At 34.6% G+C, this 21,572-nt stretch overlaps 1 protein-coding gene across 5 annotated transcripts in view; it reads right to left on the reverse strand.

Annotated features, from left to right (window-relative positions):
• Positions 1-863: 863 nt before the first annotated feature.
• The window catches only part of UCHL3 (ubiquitin C-terminal hydrolase L3), a 99,026-nt gene continuing 78,317 nt past the window's right edge, over positions 864-21,572 (reverse strand). For 4 of the 5 annotated variants that reach the window (XM_045811047.2, XM_087865089.1, XM_045811043.2 and 1 more), the window contains 3 exons: positions 7,817-7,892; positions 1,675-1,733; positions 864-1,074 (listed from right to left, as the gene is read on the reverse strand). In XM_045811047.2, the coding sequence (XP_045667003.1) occupies positions 991-1,074; positions 1,675-1,733; positions 7,817-7,892 (219 nt within the window). In that variant the 3' untranslated portion in view covers positions 864-990. Of the gene's footprint in view, positions 1,075-1,674; positions 1,734-7,816; positions 7,893-12,329; positions 12,522-21,572 lie in introns of all 5 variants that reach the window. The other variant, XM_087865091.1, reaches the window with a different exon arrangement.

A 21,572-nucleotide genomic window follows, 5' to 3' on the forward strand; every position in this document is an offset into this window, starting at 1 on the left:
CTGTCTGAATTACCACCTCTTTTAAGATTGAGCCATCACCATTTCTCATTGACCTTCTCACAAATCTATCTCCACTCTTACCCCCCTCCCCAATATATTATCCACAGAGGAGTCGGTGACCTTCTAAGATTATAAATCAAATCAAGTCACTCTCCTGCTTAAAACCTTCCGTGGCTTACCATCACACTTGCAATAAATCCAAATGCCTTTTTCTGCCCTCCTCCTCTGATCTCATCTCTCACCACCTTTCCCTTTCTAAGCTCTGGTCCTGTAAGCCTTCTTTCTGACCCTACAACGCAGTGAGATTTTCCTACTTGAGGGACTCTGCCTTAATTATTCTTTACTCTTCCCTACCACCTTTCTCTGACTGGCTGTTTTTTTGCTATTCAGATCTCAATTTCACAGCTACTTCCTCTTAAGAGCCTTCCCTGACTACAAAATCTAAAGCATCCACTCAGTCACTCTCTAACTCGAATCTGACTTTGTCTAGCATCTGTCATTGGTGTCTATCTTCCTATAGTGTCCTTCACCTCTTCTCATAAGAACATATGCTCCATGACTATGGGACTTGTTAAAAGTATTCGGTGCTGTAAGTCCTGCATCTAGAACAGTGTCCAGCTCATGACAAGTTGATGCTCCACAATTGCTCATTAAGGGACTGTCAAATATGTGATATCACATATACTTATACCATGCAGATGGAAACTACCTGTGCCCAATACAAAATCTCCCATGAAATTTAAAAGAGAATAAGAAAGCTACTGCTAGTCCTCAGACAAGGTAAGTCTTTCACAAGAAAGAAAGGGGAGAAAAGAATTACAGCTTTAATGTGGGGCAAAAATAAAACACAGATTAAGTCAAAGTTTAATTCACATAAAGTTTAATCAGTCAAGTTAACGAAAATATCAAAATTTTTGAGTTAGTGTTGGCAGCAGAAATTTAATTTTTGTTGCAAATAATACAGTATTTGGTGTTTCCATCACTGACAAGCTATGCTGCAGATAGAGCAATTGCATTGAATCTCAGTTCATCAGGGTCACGTTCCATAAACTTCTTGCAAACTTCTATGGCATCCTATGGGGGAAAAATGTGTAATTTTTCAGTTTATAAACATGTGTCTTCCTTTCAAACGATAAATGTTTCATATTTTCCTAATTCATATTAATTTTATATTGCAGATTTTTTCCAAATGCAAATAATTTAAAGCACAGACCAGAAGAGTGAATGGCGGGTAGCCTAATTTGCTTAGTACAAAACTGTAAGATATAGTAAGTATTCCTTCTTAAAATACTTTAAAGAAACTTTTAACTTGAAAATTACTATTTTTTAGCCACACAATTTGTTCATAAATCTAAAAATCTCTAAAAATCAGGATCAAGATACAAACGATGGTATCTTGGATTCAGCGAAATATGGGATATAATGTGCAACTCTTTCAATACTATTCCTATCTTTTTCAAATTTGATTCTTGTTCACACAAAGATCTCTGAAAATCTCTGCATTCGCTGTAGATTCACTAACTCAGAATTTTCTTTTTGGATTTTCTCAAGAGGGCAAGGACATGAAAGCATCCAAATTCAGAGAAAATGTTATTCAAGTGATCTTCAGAGATATTTTAAAGATGACAAGAACATTAATAACACTTAATGTAGGCCAACAAGTTTTGTTGTTACCTCTAATAAAGTTTCATCACTAGTTTCCCCGTGGTTAATTGGAAATGGTTTCCGTCCATCTGTGGAAAATGAACAAACAGTTGTAATGTTTAGCTGCTTATATAGGACAATGTACTTCCAACTTCCATTTTCCTCTTCCCACAGTAAGGCAGAAGTTAAAAGATACTGAAAATAATATATCCTAAAACAAATATTTTAAATGTGTTACCTATAAATATTTTTTATATTAAATATTATTAGAACCTTGCTTCCACGTTTGAAAGCCTAAATTACCTTCATAAACAGAATTTATAAGAAATAAACATTGACTTTAATTTCCTTAAAAAATGTAAAATTAATAAGTCGGTTTTTAAAAAGCTACAACCCTAGTTTCTACCCTCAGGAATATGAAATATTTATTTCAAGTCAGAAGGTTCCTAAGACTGACATGCTTATAACCAATGAAAGGGAGCCACCACAAGATTTATATATTACTACTAGTACCAAGGCAGTAAGTAGTATAGATCAACAATCTAAATAACCTAAGGAGGGCACGTATTGCATGGTGCAGTGGGTGTTATACGTGACTAATGAATCATCGAACTTTACATCAGAAACCAGGGATGTACTGTATGGTGAATAACATAATATAATAAAAACATTATTATGGAAAATAAATAAATAAATAAATAAATAAATAAATAAATAAATAAATAAATAAATAAATAACCTAGGGTCATTTCACTGACCACCAATGTTAATTAAACACAATTATAAACATCTTGAATAAACTACTACTTTATGAATGCTATGAAAAAAGGAAAAGGTCCAGTATTATATAAACTCATTCTAACCCAAAGTTAACTGATGTTCCTTTTCCGATCTAAATCTCACATGTCTTATAAGTGGCACTTCAAGTTCAATCCATAAAATAATCCCTTCTATAATTCCATGGCTTCCAAATATAATAAAAATGTCTGAACCCATATGCACAGTGATAGAGTTGGACTGATAGATACCACTGTGAAAGAAAAATATGAGGGAAGATTAACCAAACAAACCAAAAGGCAAAATCAGACAATTATTAAAACTGGAGAAATAAAATTTATTTATTTATTTATTTATTTATTTATTTATTTATTCATTCATTCATTCATTCATTCATTCATTATTTGAGAGAGAGTGAGAACGAGAGAGATCACAGAGGGAAAGGAAGAGGGAGAAGCAGACTCCCCACTGGGCAGAGAGCCCAATGCAGGGCTCAATCCCAGGACCCTGAGATCATAACCTGAGCTGAAAACAGACATTCAACTGACTGAGCCACCCAGGCACCCCAAAAGTTTTTTTAAAAGTACATGAATTATGGCTCAGCTGAAAATAATGTTTCTGTGGTCATAATAATATAAACAATTACAAGAGAACTGGGAGAATAGAAGAAAGGAAAGAATCTATTTTGTGACTGGGAAGGTGGGTAACGAACAAGGGTGACACAGGAAAGCTAAAGTCTGATCTTCCTTGTGGGAAGTGAAGAAATAATACTGAGGCCACTTCCACCTCCAACCAGGTTGGAATAACTGGTACCGGAAGAGGCCTTCCACTGGAAACAACCAAAAAGCTGGATGAAATAGCTGAAACAGTTGTTCTTAGACATCAGGAAATAGGTGGCTTGTATGTGAGCTCAACGGTAATAGTTTTCTGCCAGTTCATGAACGGGAAACCCACGCAGAGCACAACGGTCTTAATGAGGAGACTGAGGAGAAAGAGAGCAGGGTTCAGGAATTTGCAAAATATCAGAAAGAAGGTGGCTTCCCACTTTGCAGAGCTGTTGCTGTTTGTCTGGGCCTGGGGGGCCGGAGCGCGGGGAGCATTGTGTCTGGGTCTGAGTTTTAGGCTGGAGTGGCTAAGAGCTTGTTTATATACAAGAGGAATGGGTAAATCAAGAAATACACAAAGGGTAACAGAGAACACTAGAATAAACTATATACTGTTAGATTTAGAAGTGTTAATGTAAGTGAATGCTTTTTAATAGACGTAACTGTGGGTGGGTCTATACTCATATTCACATATATGTTTATGAGTGTATTTTTCTAATATATACAAACATTTCCTACCTTTGCCTTCTGAGAGGGTCTAGCAGCAATGATTTCTTAGTAGCAATGAGCACACCTACCCAGATATTGGTTCTAAATATCATTTTCCACTAGAAGGAACCAGGGCTCTATGGAGATGCAACTGAATACAGGGTTGGGGCACAGAAAATCAAAGATGAGTCCAGAACTTCTTATTCTACCTGACAGAAAGTACTTGAAGAATGACAGAAACATATTAAAAGGACAAAAGGGCTAGCTTGAGAGGGTTCCCTTCAAGACTGAGTCTGGAAAAGTTTAAGCATCAAAATAAATGATGATAATGAACTGTATGTAACCTTTTGAGTAAAATATGAATCCATGAGTCCATTCTGACATGAATGAATGAATGAGGGAAAAAGGAAAGCTTCTAATGTTGTAGGAATTTTTTTTAAAAAACACCATTTGGCAACCATCATAGTGATAATTAAAAATCAGCAATGGATGCTAAATCCGATAAAGGCTTAATGAGAAACTGTACATTTACATTGGCTCAAAGTATCTCCTGATAAAATATTTATTCATTACTTATTAGTTAATAACTATAACATATTAACATATTAATAAGTTTAACAAACTTGTTAACTTCATAATGGAGAAATGCAGATACCACCTAGACCAAATGATAAAGGTCATCATCACCAGTAATGGGTCAAATCAACATTTCGAGCCTCCTGAAATGATGCACTGAGAACACAGCACTTCTGTAGTGTATGTGCCAAAAATGGATAAATCATGAGGAAATACCAGACAACCCAAACTGAAAAATAATCTCAAAGTAATTGCCCTGTATGCTTAAAAATAAATGTCAAAGACACGAGAGAGAAGACAAGACTGAGGAAACATTCCAGATTAAAGGAGACAAATGTGACAACTAAATACAACACACAATCCTGGATTGGATTCTGAACCTCTAGAGGCTATTGTAAAAATCAGAACAATTTGAGTAGGGTCTGTGAATTCAGTCATAATAACAGATCAATGTTAATTCCCTGATTCTGACAGTCATACTACAGTTATGCAAGAGAGTACCCACCTGTTTTGAAGAAATACATACAGAAATATTAAACAATAATGGGGTACTGTGTCTGCAACTTATTTTCAGATGGTTCAGACATATTAAGTGAATCTGGAAAATCTGAGTAAAGGGTTTATGGGAACTTCCTCTGTATACAATTTCTGTAATTTTTTATAAAATTTAAAATTATTTCAAAAAATTTTTTTAAAAATTTCAGAGTATTCCTGTTACTCCAGGTAGACAATAAATTGTTAGTTAACAGTTTTCTAATCTGATGATTCAGTCAGTTCTGAATTCACTTCCAAACCCATTATTCTCATTTGTCCATAAAGAGTAATTACATATATTTAAAAATATGTACTTCTCCTCCCCTACATATGCCATTAATGACATGAAGCCCTAAGGAAAAGGAAGAGGTGATAACAAAAAGATGAATAACTCAGTTTCTTTCATCAGCTAACCTTACAATTTAGTATGGAATAAATATATTAAAGATAACCGCTATCCTTTGTTGAATAATTGTCCTGTAGTAATTAATTTACACATGTCTACAATCATATAGCCTTATTTTTAAACAAATAAGGTTACTTCAAAATGATTTTTTTTCCTTAAAAACCTACGCTGTTCTCCTAATCACTGTGTTCTATTCACTAACTCAGTAGTCTTCTTGCTCAACATTCCTTTAGAATTTATTAGGAATCTGCATCAGGGGGCGCCTGGGTGGCACAGCGGTTAAGCATCTGCCTTCGGCTCAGGGCGTGATCCCAGCGTTCTGGGATCGAGCCCCACATCAGGCTCCTCCACTATGAGCCTGCTTCTTCCTCTCCCACTCCCCCTGCTTGTGTTCCCTCTCTCGCTGGCTGTCTCTCTCTCTGTCAAATAAATAAATAAAATCTTAAAAAAAAAAAAAAAGGAATCTGCATCAGGGTTACTGCCAATTTCTCTTGCAGTGAATCAGCAACTGCCCATTTTCATTTGTCTTGTACTTATCCCTGTTCTCTATGGCATCCAAAAGATTATTGCTGTTCTTTATAAACTCTTTATCTCTGAAATTCTTAATCTCTGAAATTCTTTAAACTCATTGAAAGAATGTAATCCCCAAAAGGCTCTAATTCTCTGTCAGCCATGATCATTCTTCTTGCTAAAGAATACCTAACCAACAAGACCTTAGTAGTTCTTTATTTTCTGATGTTCTTCCTTTTCTGGTGTTCAAACCAATTTGAAAATCCTTTTGTACTGATCTTGGCATGCTACAAGAAAACCAGTCTTCATAGGTAGCTTACCCTTGATACACATCTTCCCTTCTAACTGTACTTTCTAGCTTCTGAGCTCAGAGAGCTAGTTAACCGAATTGAGTTTTTTAGTCAACTCCTTCCCATTGAGATGACAGAGATTTCCTTTTTCTAAATATCTTCTGGATGTTATTGTTTGTTCTACTGATAAGTCTCTCATTCGGAAGGTCATCATCACTTTCATAGTTTCTGGTTATGGCTCATATTTATCATTTTTCTGGCCTTTCCTAAGTGTACTTTCTTAAAGTCAACAAAATGTGTCTGGCAAGTCTCAGAACTCTCTACTTCCATTTCCACTAGTTGTCTTTATTATTCAAAATTCAGCATAGAAACTCAGCTCCCAGCAATCAGGCAGATGTGTGAAATCCCCAATCACTACTGCATCTTATCTCTAGATGTAGACTTTGTAGACTGAATTAGCAAAGCTGGTCTTCCACGCCGCCCTGCAGGTCTGTCATATATTCCCATAATGATGCGTTCTTTTCATTTTGGTTTGATTCCAACTCAAATCACTCTACTATTGTACACAGCCCTTAGGATTGTAAGTTTCTACAAAATTATGTTCTTTACTTTCCTTGTCCCCTTTAATAGAGCCATTTCTTTTTAATTAAGTGTATTACTCTATTGTTATATTCCAAACATAAAATCCATCTAAATTTTATGGACCTCATTTACAGTCACAGGAGTTCTTTCAGAACCCTTATGCTTTTAAATAAGCTATGGAAAATGAAAGTGGCAAGTTAATATATACACAGCAAGTAAGAAGAAAGAGAACTAAAAGTCACAGTACTTAGAAATTGGAAAAGACTTCTCTTTTTAATTTGACTTTTTAAAAATTTTAAAAATATAATTAATTTCTTTTCTTTTCTTTAAGTAGGCTTCACACCCAGCATGGAGCCCAACGCAGGGCTTGAATTCACAATCCTGAGATTAAGACCTGAGCTGAGACCAAGAGTCAGACGTTTAACCAAGTAAGCCACCCAGGTGCCCCTTATTTGGCTTTTTTTTTAACCCAAAAAGAAAGTCTCATGGAAAAGGACAAAGACTCACAATAAGTACTATATACCAGCCATTAAAGAATCATAAGAAGTTTGTTATGTCTGAATGGATAAATTAAAATTATGAGGATCTCCTCCAACACTCCTCAAAATAGTCCACCTACAGTTAAATTTCTAAAAAATAAGTGTAGGTATAGGCCAAAATGCCAAATAATTAATCATGGCTACTTTGACATATGCCTTAGGGAATTGCTGCCAGAAAACACAGACCCCTGCAAAGTTAAAAAATCAGAGGCAAAACAAACAGATCGCACAAAAACCTAAAAACTAGTGATACTCGTTGCTGATTACAAAAATTAGTCATTATGAATATTACACTATATTTTAAAAGTTGTTTCAGGATCAAGATCACTCATCCAGATGTTGATGGTAACTAATAATTTAGTAAAGAATGCTGAAGTGATTTATAGGAGTTTCCTATGATTTTTACTTCCCTGCTTTGCTTGAAATACAAAGGTGGCATGCACATTTTCTTGAATTATAACTTGCTTAAACATCAAAAAAATATTTTTTTCTACTAAAAAATCTTAAACGGAAAACTTTCATTATGCCTATTCAATGTTATAGGGCAATTAATATTAAACACAATAAATGCCAACACTCCTGTTAGTCATAAATACTTTCCCATTTATCATTTCCCTCCCCAGAATAAATTTAAATAGTTCTTACCTAATTCATAGAGATGCCCATCTACATGAACTAATGCAATAAAATGAAGATCTACTTTTTCATCTATACTTGGTGCCTGAAATAGGAGGGAAAAATACATATTATGCATGTTAGTAGTCAAATTAATCAAGTACATGTAAACACATACAAATATGAAATGACATGAGAGAACATTTATCCAATATATTTCAAGGTTTATTAATCTTTGATATGGTAGACAAAGAATGAACATGACCACATTTACGGCAATGTCCTCACCCATCAATCAGGAAAACATCAGCTAAAAGCACATCTTTCTTAATCTCAACTGATCTAAAAACCTTTAATTTTTTTCAACGTTGGAAGCCCTGGTGCCTAGCACAACACCAGGCACCTAGTAGACACACAATGCATACCTGCTGAATGAAATGAATGCATGAACTTATTTGTCTAACTTTTGATATTTGAAATAAAGTTAAAAAAAATAACATAAACAGTTAAAGAAACTCTTTTCAAGCTACATTTTAAGTCATCAAGAAAGTGAATTCTTTCCTTAATGATTTGAACTTGATAATATCTTTTTGTGAGCAATGTAATATAGTCTTAGAATAAAGTAAGTCTCATTATTCGTCATAGGTTCAAAAAGTTTAAAAATGAATAAATGCAAGAAACTAGCCCAAAAGAGTAAAGGGGGGGAGATAAAAGCAAATTAAAGTGCAATTAACTATAACCTATGATTTTTTTGCCTCTTTCTTAGTGAACTACTTGAAATTAACCTTGAAATAATACACCTAGTTTTTTTGGGGGGGGGGTTTAATTTACCAAATTCAATTTGCATTAAGCAATATCTGCTACATTTCCTAGAAATGTAAATAAGTTACCCAAAATCAATACATGATTAAATGGTGCTGTCTATGATACACAGTAAGATGCACAGTTAACACTAATGTGTGTTAGCTATTTATCAAATCTTAAATGGAAATAAAATACAATCACTGTTAAATGCAAGTACAAATTTTAGAGGCAAACGCTTTAAAGAGGCATAAGTCAAATTACATCTCATATTAACATCCTGTAACACATTAGTATCTAAAGGTAAAATTTATACTTTTTTCACCTTCAGATAATTTTATAATTTTAAGTAGTTTTTTAAAAGTAGTTTTAAGAAGTTTTCAGATGCAAAACAATTGAAAGCGACAGAATAAACATTATTACTATATTGGATTTATTGAATGTTTCTAAAACATGTACAGATAGAGTGACTCATCTAATCTCACATCATTCTTCAGAGATTATTTCCCTCCAATTATGAATGGGAGAATCTCAACATAACATTAATGTGGCAAACCAGCTCTTCCTAACGTCAATTTAAAATGAAAGAATTCCACTGTTGGTAGGAATTAAAATGATCTACTTTTGCGGCTGTTCTGGTAGTAGACTCCTCACCCGTGCAGCCCCATCTGCAGAGGTCCCTAGGAGAACAGGAGACTGCCAGTAGGTTCTGAGGCAGTCCATTCTGTCTTTGGTCAGTTTTGCTGGGATTATCCTTCATACTGAGACTAATATATGTGTCTCAGTATTTTCCATTATCTTAGAAAAAGGTCTAATCCCTCTTGAACATGATATTCCTTCAAATATTTAAAGATAATGATAATGAGTTCCCTTAATTTCCTGGTCAATCAGAAAGTATTAGTGATCGCTCAAATCCAATATCCTCGTTTTACTAATGATCAAAAGAGAATACAATTTTTCAAGGCTACACCTAGGCAATTCTACAAACTACAAATTCAATCCTATAACAAAAAATACTAGAAATGGGGGCACCTCGGTGGCTCAGTCATTAAGTGTCTGCCTTTAGCTCAGGTCATGATCCCAGGTCCTGGGATGGAGCCCAGCATTGGGGCTTCCTGCTCAGCGAGAAGCCTGCTTCTGCTTCTCCCTCTCACATTCCCCCTGCTTGTGTTCCCTCTCTCGCTGTCTCTCTCTGTCAAATAAATAAATAAAATCTTGAAAAAAAATACTAGGAATGATTTTTTATCCAACTAGAAAAGAGTTTTGTTTTACTCATTTGAAGACAATTCTCCAACAGGATATCAAGTACTTTAATTTTTTTGAGCTACTGCATTTTCAAAAATGATAAACTATTTTAACACCATCTCTTAAGAATAATACATCTCATAGCTTCTATTTTTCATATTTTGTCAGTAAACACAATCATGCTGGAGGGGAAAGGAGTACAACTGGAGTCAGAGACCTGAATATATACCTGATCCCTGTGTACACTGCGTTTCTTATCTGTTTTAAAGTTTAAATGAAATGCATGAAAGAATTTTGTAAATTAAGTGCTATAAAAGCATTATGTAACATTACAATATTAATACTACATTATCACAAATATAAGAAATCACTAACACTAGTGACTCATAATGGTGAGTCATTATACCTTTCATCCAAAAGTACATACTAAAAATATAAAACTCTAAAGAGGGCATGAAAAGCCTTCAAACTATTATTATAAAAGGTAAGTAAAGCTCAAAACTTCTAAGCCTTACACAGAACCTCAGTACCTATTGGGAGCCTTTCCCTTTGATCATCTTCATTAGTATGAGAGTCTGAAATTTCCAATTATCCAACTGCTTAAAAGTTGTTCCACTTAAAACAAGAACAATAAATAAAAGGCAGTCTTCAATTTCAAAACATGACCAAGAAGGCAGAAACCAGAAGCTATACACTGGGTCATGTTGCCTACATTTATTTTTATATATTATTTTTTACAAAGTTCCCTAATTATCAATACAACACTTCTTATTATCTCAGACAATTAAAAATAATATAACAAATCAATTAGAGAGAAATTAATTAAATACTAAATATAAATTTCAAATTGTTGAAAATAACGGTTTAAATGTAATTTATACTTGTGTGGCACTTAATATATAATAGGCACTGGCACTGTTCTAAGTGCCTTAAATGTACTGACCAACTAATCACCATATAAACTCTGAGATAGGTAATATACTCATTTATTCTCTGTTGAGAGAACTGTGCCTGAACTGTTCAACACCTAGTAAGTGATGGAATCTAGTTTCAAACTCAGGCGGGGTAACTCTAGAATCCACGCTGTGCTATGAAAATACTTATGAAGCTATAAAGCAACAGAATTAATATGGACAGCAAAGAATCAGTCATATTTACAGTCAATTGTGCCCAAGTTAGAATTTACAAAATTAGGGTTTTACTCTGATCATGTAATTCATCTTGTATCTCCTACTATGCCAAACAGTGTATGGCACAGCAGGGAAGCAACAAATGTTAAATTGATAAATGAAAAAAAAATGGCAAATGCATGTTGTGATTCAATGAGGAAAATGAAATAGACAGCAGTTTATTGACTGATATTCAGCATAAATGAAAGGCTATTTTGATGACCATACTGACATTTGGAGGAAACAGATATTTAAGGAGACGTGTCAAGACTCTACTTCACAGTTGAGTCTAGCTCTGGAAGAGTAAATAAGGGGAAGGAAAGAATGTTTGACACCAACTTTTAATTTTTTAAGCATTAAATGCATGAGGAATAAGACTTCCTCTGGCTTCAAATGTTATGATGATTTCCAGAAGCATCCAGTTTCTTATAAATGGATAACATACATAAAATCTTTCAGATACAGCATTTCTAGGTAGGTTCTGCCAAACCACAGTCATTGCTATTAACAGTCCAAAACATCAGAAAGAAAAGAGTTGGATTTGCCTAACCCTGCAGTTTATTTCAATCATGAGAATTATTAGAATTCCATCATCAACCTCAACATTTAAGATAATTAGCAAGATTATAAGAACAAATGTATTTTTTAATAGTTTGCTAATATTATCAACCTAAGAAGGAGAAATCATAAAAATTTGTGGGAAGCAATTCACAAGGAGAAAATCTTCACCTCCTACTTGGAAAAAGATCTTTAGAAATTGAATAGGCAGGGAAGATTGGATCAAGATTAAACCAAGTACCTGAGACACCTCAGGGAATAAAATAGCTTAGATGAAACACCCTACACCATGAAGGATTAGGTTAAGGATAGAGTTAAGTAAAGTGACCCCAGAGCATGACAAGAGACTACAGTCATGTTCAGAAACATGAAAAAAATAAAGAGATGGCAAAGAACTCAGAAGGTACACAGCATTTGTTGACTTGGGTCAACTAAATGAAATCAGAGAGATGAAGGTTAAGAGAATACATATTCACTTTAACAACAGACAGGAACTTAAACATTATCATGAATGTCGATCAGTACTCATCAAAAGGCAGGCATCCTTATGCTGGAGGGATATGGAGTGGGAAGATGAATGTTCACCAAGGCACTGGTGAAAGTCAAGCTAGACCACAAAGCATAGAGGTATGCTTGCAATCTTATTGGGGGAGAAAAAGCTAACGGCTGAGTGAACCAAGAGAAAAGTACTTTGAAGACTGAAGAAGTTTAAGGAAAAAATGGACTATCCTTGTCACTGGAAGAAGAGATGGAAGATTGACTACACTTACAACAGAATGGAGACCCATAGATGGTAGGCGTAAGAAGGGTCGCCAGCGACGAAGACGGAGAGATGGACTGGTAGCCTTTGCAGGGCCTACATGGTTACGTTTGACCCAGGGCAGGGATGCATGGTGACACAATGATGAGGCCTTCGTTCTGCAGTGGCTAGAATGAGGCTGTGATGAGGATGGCGAGGAGGACTACATAATTAAAAAAGAGAACATTTTACTTAGACCACGTTACTGGGCGATCATTTATTCTTAAAAGCAACGTATGGTCATACTTGTATTTATATGGTCTAGTACTTTAATCAACCATAATCTACAAAAGGATCGTATATGAATGTTGGTTAAAACTGGATAAAGTGGAAATATATAACTAAGGTATAAAGTTATATGCCATAGCTTCTGTAAGTACACATCTAAAATATTTATTCTCATTTGTGTAGCACAGATGCATGGAATTATTTAAAAGCCACTAAAATGGAATTAGAACATAAAATTGTTTAAAAAACAGGAACACACACAAACACACAACGTATGACGCATACAAAACACAAAGAATAATGTGTAGAAGAAAACACTATGGTTTTAGGCACTGGTGAAAAGAATTCTTTAGTGGGAATAAGCTCTAAGGGGGGGAAATCCTTTAAAATATGAAGAGGAGTAAAGCCAACCCCTCTGAAGCTGATGACCTGCATAAACTATCCTCTTACCTAGGCTGACAAATTAAATGGAAACCATTATAGCCTATTAGCCATCTTTTATTAATCAATAGTGTTTGTTAAAATATGTACCACTTATTTTGTCCTGGGTACTCTTTTAAGTACTTTACATGACCAATTCATTTAATCTCCCAGGAACCCATGAGATAGGTACCATATTCCCATTTTACAAATGAGGAATCAGAACACACAGAAGTTAATTAATATAACCCAGGCCATAGTACTAGCAAGTGGCAGGGATGGGATTCAGATACAGGACATCTGGTTCTAGAATCCATTGTGTAGAATCATCTTGATGTACAGCCTAATTTTCCAAGAGAAAGATTTTATTACTAATTTAATAGACCAGATTCTAATTATGAGAAGTACAATACTCTTAAAATTAGGTATTTTGAGAATCATGCTTTCAAACATAATTACACCACAAAGGCTGAATCTGGCCCAACAGTTTTCCACAAAATGCACATGCTTACATTAACTAACTTATTAATGGTAATCCAAATGACAATTTTATGATTGCTACCTCCAATAAATATTACCAGTACATGAAATAAAAATTTAAGGCAGTTTGAAAAAATTATAATCGTTCATAACCATAGTGAGAAGCAGCAATAAGAATAGTGATATGAGTCCTTGGCAAGCAATAACGATCAATAACCATGACCTGTTCTCTTTAGGAAGATGAAGGGTTTTTCCCTGAATGATTTCTAGGACTCTTTCAACCCTGAAAATTCTGTGATCCTACTTAGTACTTTCAATCTATGTAAGTAGTACACTAACCTAAAATAAAGCTATCACTGTGATGAGGGTTTAAAAACCATGTTTGTGAACATTTTAGTGGCTCTTAATAGAACCAGTCCATCGGAAATACATAAATAAATCCTCTTGGCACTATACAGCAATAAACGGTCTGCTCTCACATAGTCTAATCAGAAGTTTGTCATATTCAATTTGATTACATTAAAATAGGAGAAAGGGAAGGAAAGAATTGGGAAAAGAAGAAAAATGGATGAAGCGGGAAAAGAAATGGAGTTAAGAAAGAAAGGGAAGGACTAATGAGCAGTGGAATAAAACAACAATCCCCTAAGCATCTGGGAGGGAGAGATTACTAAGCTAGAAGGAGAACTGAAGGGTGTACACACTGAAAGAATGTGTAAGGTCTGGGGAGGTAAAACAGGAAAGTGATTCCTGGCAGAGAATTTAGTGTGAGAAAAAGAACAGAAAATAGGGACAAGGGAGACATGTTCACAGGACTAGACCATCAGGTCTGGGATTTGATTTCACCCTTTCAATCAAAAGAGCTGGCCTGTTACTTTTTCATGGATGCTGCAAGATGACTTGAGACTCCTGGGTCAGAGGAAAAGGCCTTGACTTCTGGCACAGCCAGGAGCATGATCATCTACAGGTCTGCACGCGCTCACAGGACCGCAACAGAGAGGGCCTAGGCGGTGGCTGCACACAAGGTGAGCTGCCTTCCGGGAGAGGAACATCGGTCTGGGGAAATGTGTTTTATAGCAAGAAGCAAGCAAATATACTCTTTCCTATAAGCAGACCTTACCTATTCCCTCACAGTTGCTTACTGGAAGAAAAGCAGTTTCCCTTCAAGTGTAATGACCCTCTTCTTTTGCCATTTTTGAAAAACCTTTTAAGAACTTAAAAAAAAAATTCAAGCTTATAAAGTTACAAAAACAAAAATAGCACAGAACACACTGAAATCTTTGCCCATGACATCCTGCCACCCAGCACCCGCCCCCCCCGCCCCTGCATTCGCTTTGTCCTCGCATTTACGTGCTCTCTCTACATGTTTTTCCTGAACCATTTGAGGGTTTAGGGTAAGTTACATATATCATGGTCCTTTACCCCTAAATACTTCAGTATTTCCTATGACTAAGAGAATTCTCTTACAAAACAGCAGTGTAGTTATCACCTTCATAATTTTACATTGCTATAATATCTTGTTTAGTCTGCCCATATTTTAATTTGTTAGTTGATCTATTCATTTCTTTTAGAGCATTTTCCCTCGTGACCTAATCTAGGAACAGGTACACTGAATTTACTTGTCATGTCTTTTTAGTATCTTTAACCTGGAATATTTCCAACAGTCTTTCCTTGTCTTTTATGACATTAACATTTCAAATACAGTCTCCATCTCCCATTTTTAAATAAACAACTTTCTACAAAAAAAAATTATGCTGAATACAGACACTTCTATTTTTTCCTTTCTAACCCATATGCCCTTTCTTTCTTCTTCTTGCCTTACTACCAGGATCTTTGGTACAATAATGAATTTCATTGACTTCTGCTTTTTATGTTTATTATTTCTTCCTCCTGTTTGATTTGGGTTTAATTTGCTCTTCTTTTACTACCTTAAGTTAAAACGTGAGATCACTGACTTGAAGCCTCTTTTCCCATTATTTTAATCTTTCCGTGTCTTTATATTTAAAGTGGCTTTCTTGGAGACACATATAATTGAGTTTTGCTTTTTTACCAATGTTATCATCTTTCTTTCAATTTGTGTTTACATTCAGACCATTTATATTTTATTAATTTCATGTAATCATTGATATGGGTGACTTAAAACCTATCATCTTATTAGTTCTTTACTTTCTCCATCTGTTCTTTGTTCCTTCTTCGCCTTTTTTTTTATTATTTCTATGATTCCATTTTATACATACTATTGTTTTATTGTTTATATTTGTACTGTTTTCAGTAATTGTCCTTGGGTTTAATACATATATCTTTAGTCACAATGTACCTCTAAATAATATACCACATCATATGTCATCTAAAAGCCTTATAGCAGTATTCCAAATTCTTTCTCCCATCCTTTGTGCTAATGCCATATATTTTATTTTTATGTATGCTATAAATTTATAATACATGGCTACCATTTTTGATTTAGACAATTACCTTCTAAAGCAATTTTTAAAAAGCACAGAATTTATTATATATTTACCTTCACTTGCTCCATTTCCCGCACTCCCCAAGTCTTTGTGTAGTTCCAAATTGCAGTGCAGGTGAGCTGCTAATGAATGCTCTCTGTTGTTTGTTTCAATGTGTCCTTTAGTTTCGACAAATATCTTTGTTTCATTTAATTTTTTCAGCACTTAAAAAATATTATTCCATGGTATTCTGGCTTGCATAATTTCTGATGAGAAGCCTGCTATAATTCTTATCTTTGTTCCTCTATATCTAACCTGTCTTTTTCTTCTGGCTGCCTTGAACATTTTCTACTTATCTTTCATTTACAGCAATTTGAATATTATGTATCTCAGTGTATATGTGTGTTTGGTTTTGGAAGGGTAGGGGTATTTATTCTAATAGTGTTCTTTGAGATTCTTGAAGCTGTGGTTTGAGGTCTTTAATTATTTTTTGAAAAAAAGCCATTAGAACTTGAAATATTTTTTCTGTCCCATGTCCCCATCTCACCCCCACCTCTTTTATCCTTCTAGGATTTTCCTTTCATATATTAGGTCATTTGAAATTGCCCTACAACTCTTAGATGCCTTGGGTACCCACCCCACCCCCCAGCAATATATTCTACTTTTGTGGCTCGGTAGGAGTAATGTCTAGTGATGTGTCTTCATATTTACTGATTCTCCCCTCCATTCTGTCAAGTCTACTGGTTGGTGAATCCGTTAAAGGCATTCTTCATCTCTGGTACCATATTTTTCATTACTAGCATTTCTATTTGATTCTTAGAGCTTCCAACTTTCTGCTGATATTCCCTCTTTGTTAGTACATTTCCACTTTGTTCACATGAGTCTTAAACATATTAATTATAGTTATTTCAAACTACAACTGACAGGTCCAATATCTGGATCATTTCTGACTCTGATTCTGTTGACTGCTTTGTCTAATAACAGTGTATTGTTATTTTTCTTGTTTCTTCTTTGTCTTGTAATTTTTGGTTAAAAGCTATATATCTTGTGTAAGAGCAGACTGAGGTATTTATGCCTGAGAATGGGCATACCTCTTCTGCTAGACCTTTAGTGTGTGGAATTGAATCAATCTAGTCAGGAGTTGAACTGTTTATATTTTATTGTGCTATGGTTAACCTCAGCAACCCACCAGTTTAAAATTCATCTGGTATTACCTTGTGCTTAGGGTAGCAGCTGGGTTATTGGGTGCTTTCTTTTTCAATGTTCTTGTTCCACCCACAGCTTTAGGCTTTTTCTCAGAGTCTGTGCTCGGAGGTCTCTCTCCTTGTTCTTGACTCACTCTCACACTTTCGACACTTGTTTATTGGTGCTTGCTTGTCTTTAATGGTGGGAAGGTGGAGATATTCTTTATTGTTCTGGTTTAGCCATTGTTTCTACCATTATAGGTTGGCTGTTTACCCCTGGTATCAAGGATCAGGCTTTCCTCCTCCCACAATTTCTCTCATAGTTTTCTGTCCCTTCCCCAAAAAGGTGGTTTTATCTATTCCCTTCCCCAAAGAAGGTGTTTTGTCCTAGCATAGTTAGGTTTTGTTCTGTAGGGGAGAAGAACCAAGACTTGGAGGCTTAGGCAATGTAGAAACTGCTCCCTTCCTCAGGTTTGTGCCTTAGGGCTCTGTCTAGTCTTGTTCCTAGTCTATCTCATAAGTACCAGTGAGGTCTGTGGAGTGAATGAGAGCTTCCCTTTTGGGGTCCCTTACAGTGATTTTATAGTTTCATACTAGCCTATACTTGGCCCTTAGTAATTTGTTAAAATTTTTTAGCATTTTTTTTATTTTTATTTATTTATTTTTTTTTTACAAAAAGGGATCATACTCTTCATGATGCTTTTTTCACTATCCATATATTTAGGGCATCTATCCACCCCAATAAGTATGTATCTATATCATTTTTCATGGCAAGATATTATTTCTTAAATAGATGTACCATAAATATATATATTATTGTATATTTAGGTTGTTTCTAGTTTCCTACATTTATAAACTATGTTGTAAATATGTTCACACAAGTATCTTTATATGTTCACCAGTGAATAATAGTAACAGCTAACGTTGTGTGATTACTATCATGTACCAGATGTTCTAAACTATAGATGCCATAGATCCTCACAATAACCCTATAAGGTAAAAATTATGATCATTTCTATTTAAAGATGAAGATACAATTTTTGCCCAAACTCTATCAGATTATCTATAGGTGATTTTAGCCCTTTTTACTCAACATGTCTTGAAATGTAAACTTACATAAGAGGAAAGAATGAAAAAAGTACACCCTGCTGAATGCGTTCCACACTTTAAGTTTGTGTGTGTGTGTGTGTGTGTTTGTACCTGGATAATGTTCTACAACATAAAAAATAGGATGGTACATTACTATATTATGACCATATTATGACTATATGACTTTTAACCACCTTATCAAGGTCTTAGGCAGGAAAGCTGTTATCCACTATTTTATAGCCCAAGTGCCAGCTTACTAAGCATTATTTTTAATAAATAAATGAATATATTAAGATGCTAAACATTAGAAGCAATAATTCTAAATGTTTACTCTAGTCATATTTATTTCTACCTAATGCTAACTGAACACAATATATACATATTTTCTCTAACTACATGATTTCTAAAGATAATTTAATTCATAATTCAGGCATAACAGCATACATTATATATATTTTCAATTTCAGTAAAAATTTATATGATAATTCAGGAAAAGGCTGTCAAGTAATATCATTTCAAGAGATGAAATGACTTTGATATGAAGTGTGCTATTATGGAATCTTAAAATTCCTAGGCTTTCTTCCTAGAATTACGATTAAAGACACACACATCAAACTTTTAAATTTTCATATTAATTGTCAATGCAATTGCTTAAGAAACCAAGGTAGCCTTGCTTTCAAAATATGAAAATTTAAACTGTAAAATGAATCTTGAGACTAGATATCCAATTTTTCACATTGTCTTCCATTCTAATTGGAAAAAATCAGATATTTACTGTTTATTCCTGAGTCTTTCAGAAGAGGCATAATAAAGAACTCACTTCCTCGGTTTTCAGTTCTGGTACAGGAATCCAAAATTCCTACAGAAGTTATGTACTTCACTAAAATTATTAAAAACATCCAACATTTGCCAGGACTTTAACATTGAACCTGCACCCCCTCTGCTGTGTGCGTAATGCAACAGTATAATGTGACTACATATAAAACACTTCACATGTAATATAAATCTATCTCTTTATTACATAACGTTTGAGAAAACCTAGAATAGACTTTTCAGAACCCTAGGCATTTTAAAAGCAGAGTAAATGTTTTGCTATTTACAAGGAACTTTAGAAATTTAATAAATTACTGTTGCATGAAAGCATTAGGTATAAACATTCATTTTAAGAGATTTTTAAGCATTCTCATTCTGACTTAAATCTTCTCAGAGTTAAAAATAAAAATACCAAAAAATAAAATAAAATAAAATAAAATAAAATAAAATAAAGACACAGAGTGAGTTTATCATGACAATGTTGGGGTTTTTTAATATTCAGAAGCACAAGGACTTAGTTGACTTGCCCAAAGCATTCAGCTAGCGACTGTCAAAGCCAGAGGCAGACCACATGGCTTCCTGGCTCTAAATTCAGTATTTTCATTACATACAAAGCCACCCACCCATCAACTGTCAACTAATTTAACTGATTCAGAGGGAAATCTATTACTATCTTTATCTGTATTCTCCAAACACGATTCAAGAATTTGTTTTCCAAAACTTATAACTAGTTCGGAAAAAAGAAACAAAAAAACCCAAAAACAAAATACCTGGATCCTACAAGGCCAAATTACTTTTCCTTCACAGGCAATGTGCATGTCACTTTGTATATGAGAAAATGAGTCAACTACTCCCTAAACTGTTTAAAAACAATAAAAAAATTAGAAATATCGTGAAGGCTAAAAAGAAATGATCTAAACCTTTACTAAAAAGGTAGAGAGTGCATGTCCATTTAAAAAGGAAAATACCTTCTTTCAATTAATGTACCTGTCTCTGTGTGTAGGAAAAATGAAGATTACTGTTTAAACTGTTTAACATTAACCAAAGAATTAGAAATATTATAAAGGCTAAAAAGAAATGATACATTTTTTAAAAGGGGGCAGAGGGCCTGCCTAAAAGAAGTTGTCTATTAAGAAATCAAGTGTTTGGGGGCGCCTGGGTGGCACAGCGGTTAAGCGTCTGCCTTCGGCTCAGGGCGTGATCCTGGAGTTATGGGATCGAGCCCCACATCAGGCTCCTCCGCTATGAGCCTGCTTCTTCCTCTCCCACTCCCCCTGCTTGTGTTCTCTCTCTCACTGGCTGTCTCTATCTCTGTCGAATAAATAAATAAAATCTTTAAAAAAAAAAAAAAAGAAAGAAATCAAGTGTTTGGTAGGTTATTTAAGTGCTCGAATCTGAATTATTCTAAAATGCTAAAATAAACTAAGTAGATTTTGGCTTACACCCAAAACATCTTCTCATTTTAATGGGCATCCTGTTATTAAGAAAAATATCATTATAAGCATGTGATTTTCTGAACGTGAAGGGATCATTAACTGGTAGATACTTAAAATAATTACTGTTTTCAGAAATATACACAATTTGATAATCAAAAGACTGTGGTTGGTTTATGGGTAGGATTTTATGTTTAATATAAGGAAAAATCTACTAAGAGCTAACTTAGATATAGGGGTAACAAAGAATAAAGTATTCAGCACAACTCTGAATGGACATTTATAATGCATTACATATTTGCATTAATTTATTAGCTGTGGAAGTAAGTCAATCAGAGAAAGACAATTATCATATGGTTTCACTCATCTGTGGAATTTAAGAAACAAAACAGAGGAGCAGAGGGGGAGGGGAGTAAAGTAAAACAAGAAGAAATCAGAGAGGGAGACAAACCATAAGAGACTCTTAATCATAGGAAGCAAACTGAGGGTTGCTGGAGGGGAGGAGGGGAGGGGAACAGGGTCACTTGGTGATGGACATTAAGGAGGGCATGTGATGTAATGAGCACTGGGTGTTATATAAGATGATGAATCACTAAACTCTACCTCTGAAACAAATAATACACTATATGTTAATTAACTGAATTTAAATAAAAACATTATTACCTGTGTTTAACTTTGCTTTTAAGACAAAAACAAAACTTTAAAATTAAAAATCCTCCCTTTCTTCTTTTTTGTGTTAGCAATTTGATTTATGTACACATTCTGTTGCCTTCAGAGCATGGTCACTTACTAGCTTTGTGACCTTGAACAAGTTACTTCTCAGCTTTCCCACCTACAAAACGGGGTAAGATAGGTAGATCTTAAGGTTTAGAGGATTAGTATAGTATAACTATACTAATCATTAAAATAAGATGGCAAACATACTTTCAAAAGCAGTGAGAATTAAGGAGATGAGAATATTTGGAAGCTACTAAGCACCTCAATTTCTATTTGTATTCACCCATAAATGACACTAAAGGGTTACAAAGAAAACTTCCTCAATTGACACCGTGGCACCCAAAATGATGCCTAATGTTTCCAAGAATCCCCAGTCACCTCACGGTGAGAATTTTTTGGCTTCAGAACC

Source organism: Ursus americanus, chromosome 10 (assembly GCF_024610735.1).
Source record: "Ursus americanus isolate L20-20 chromosome 10, mUrsAme1.1.p, whole genome shotgun sequence".
Classification (NCBI taxonomy): Eukaryota; Metazoa; Chordata; class Mammalia; order Carnivora; family Ursidae; genus Ursus; species Ursus americanus.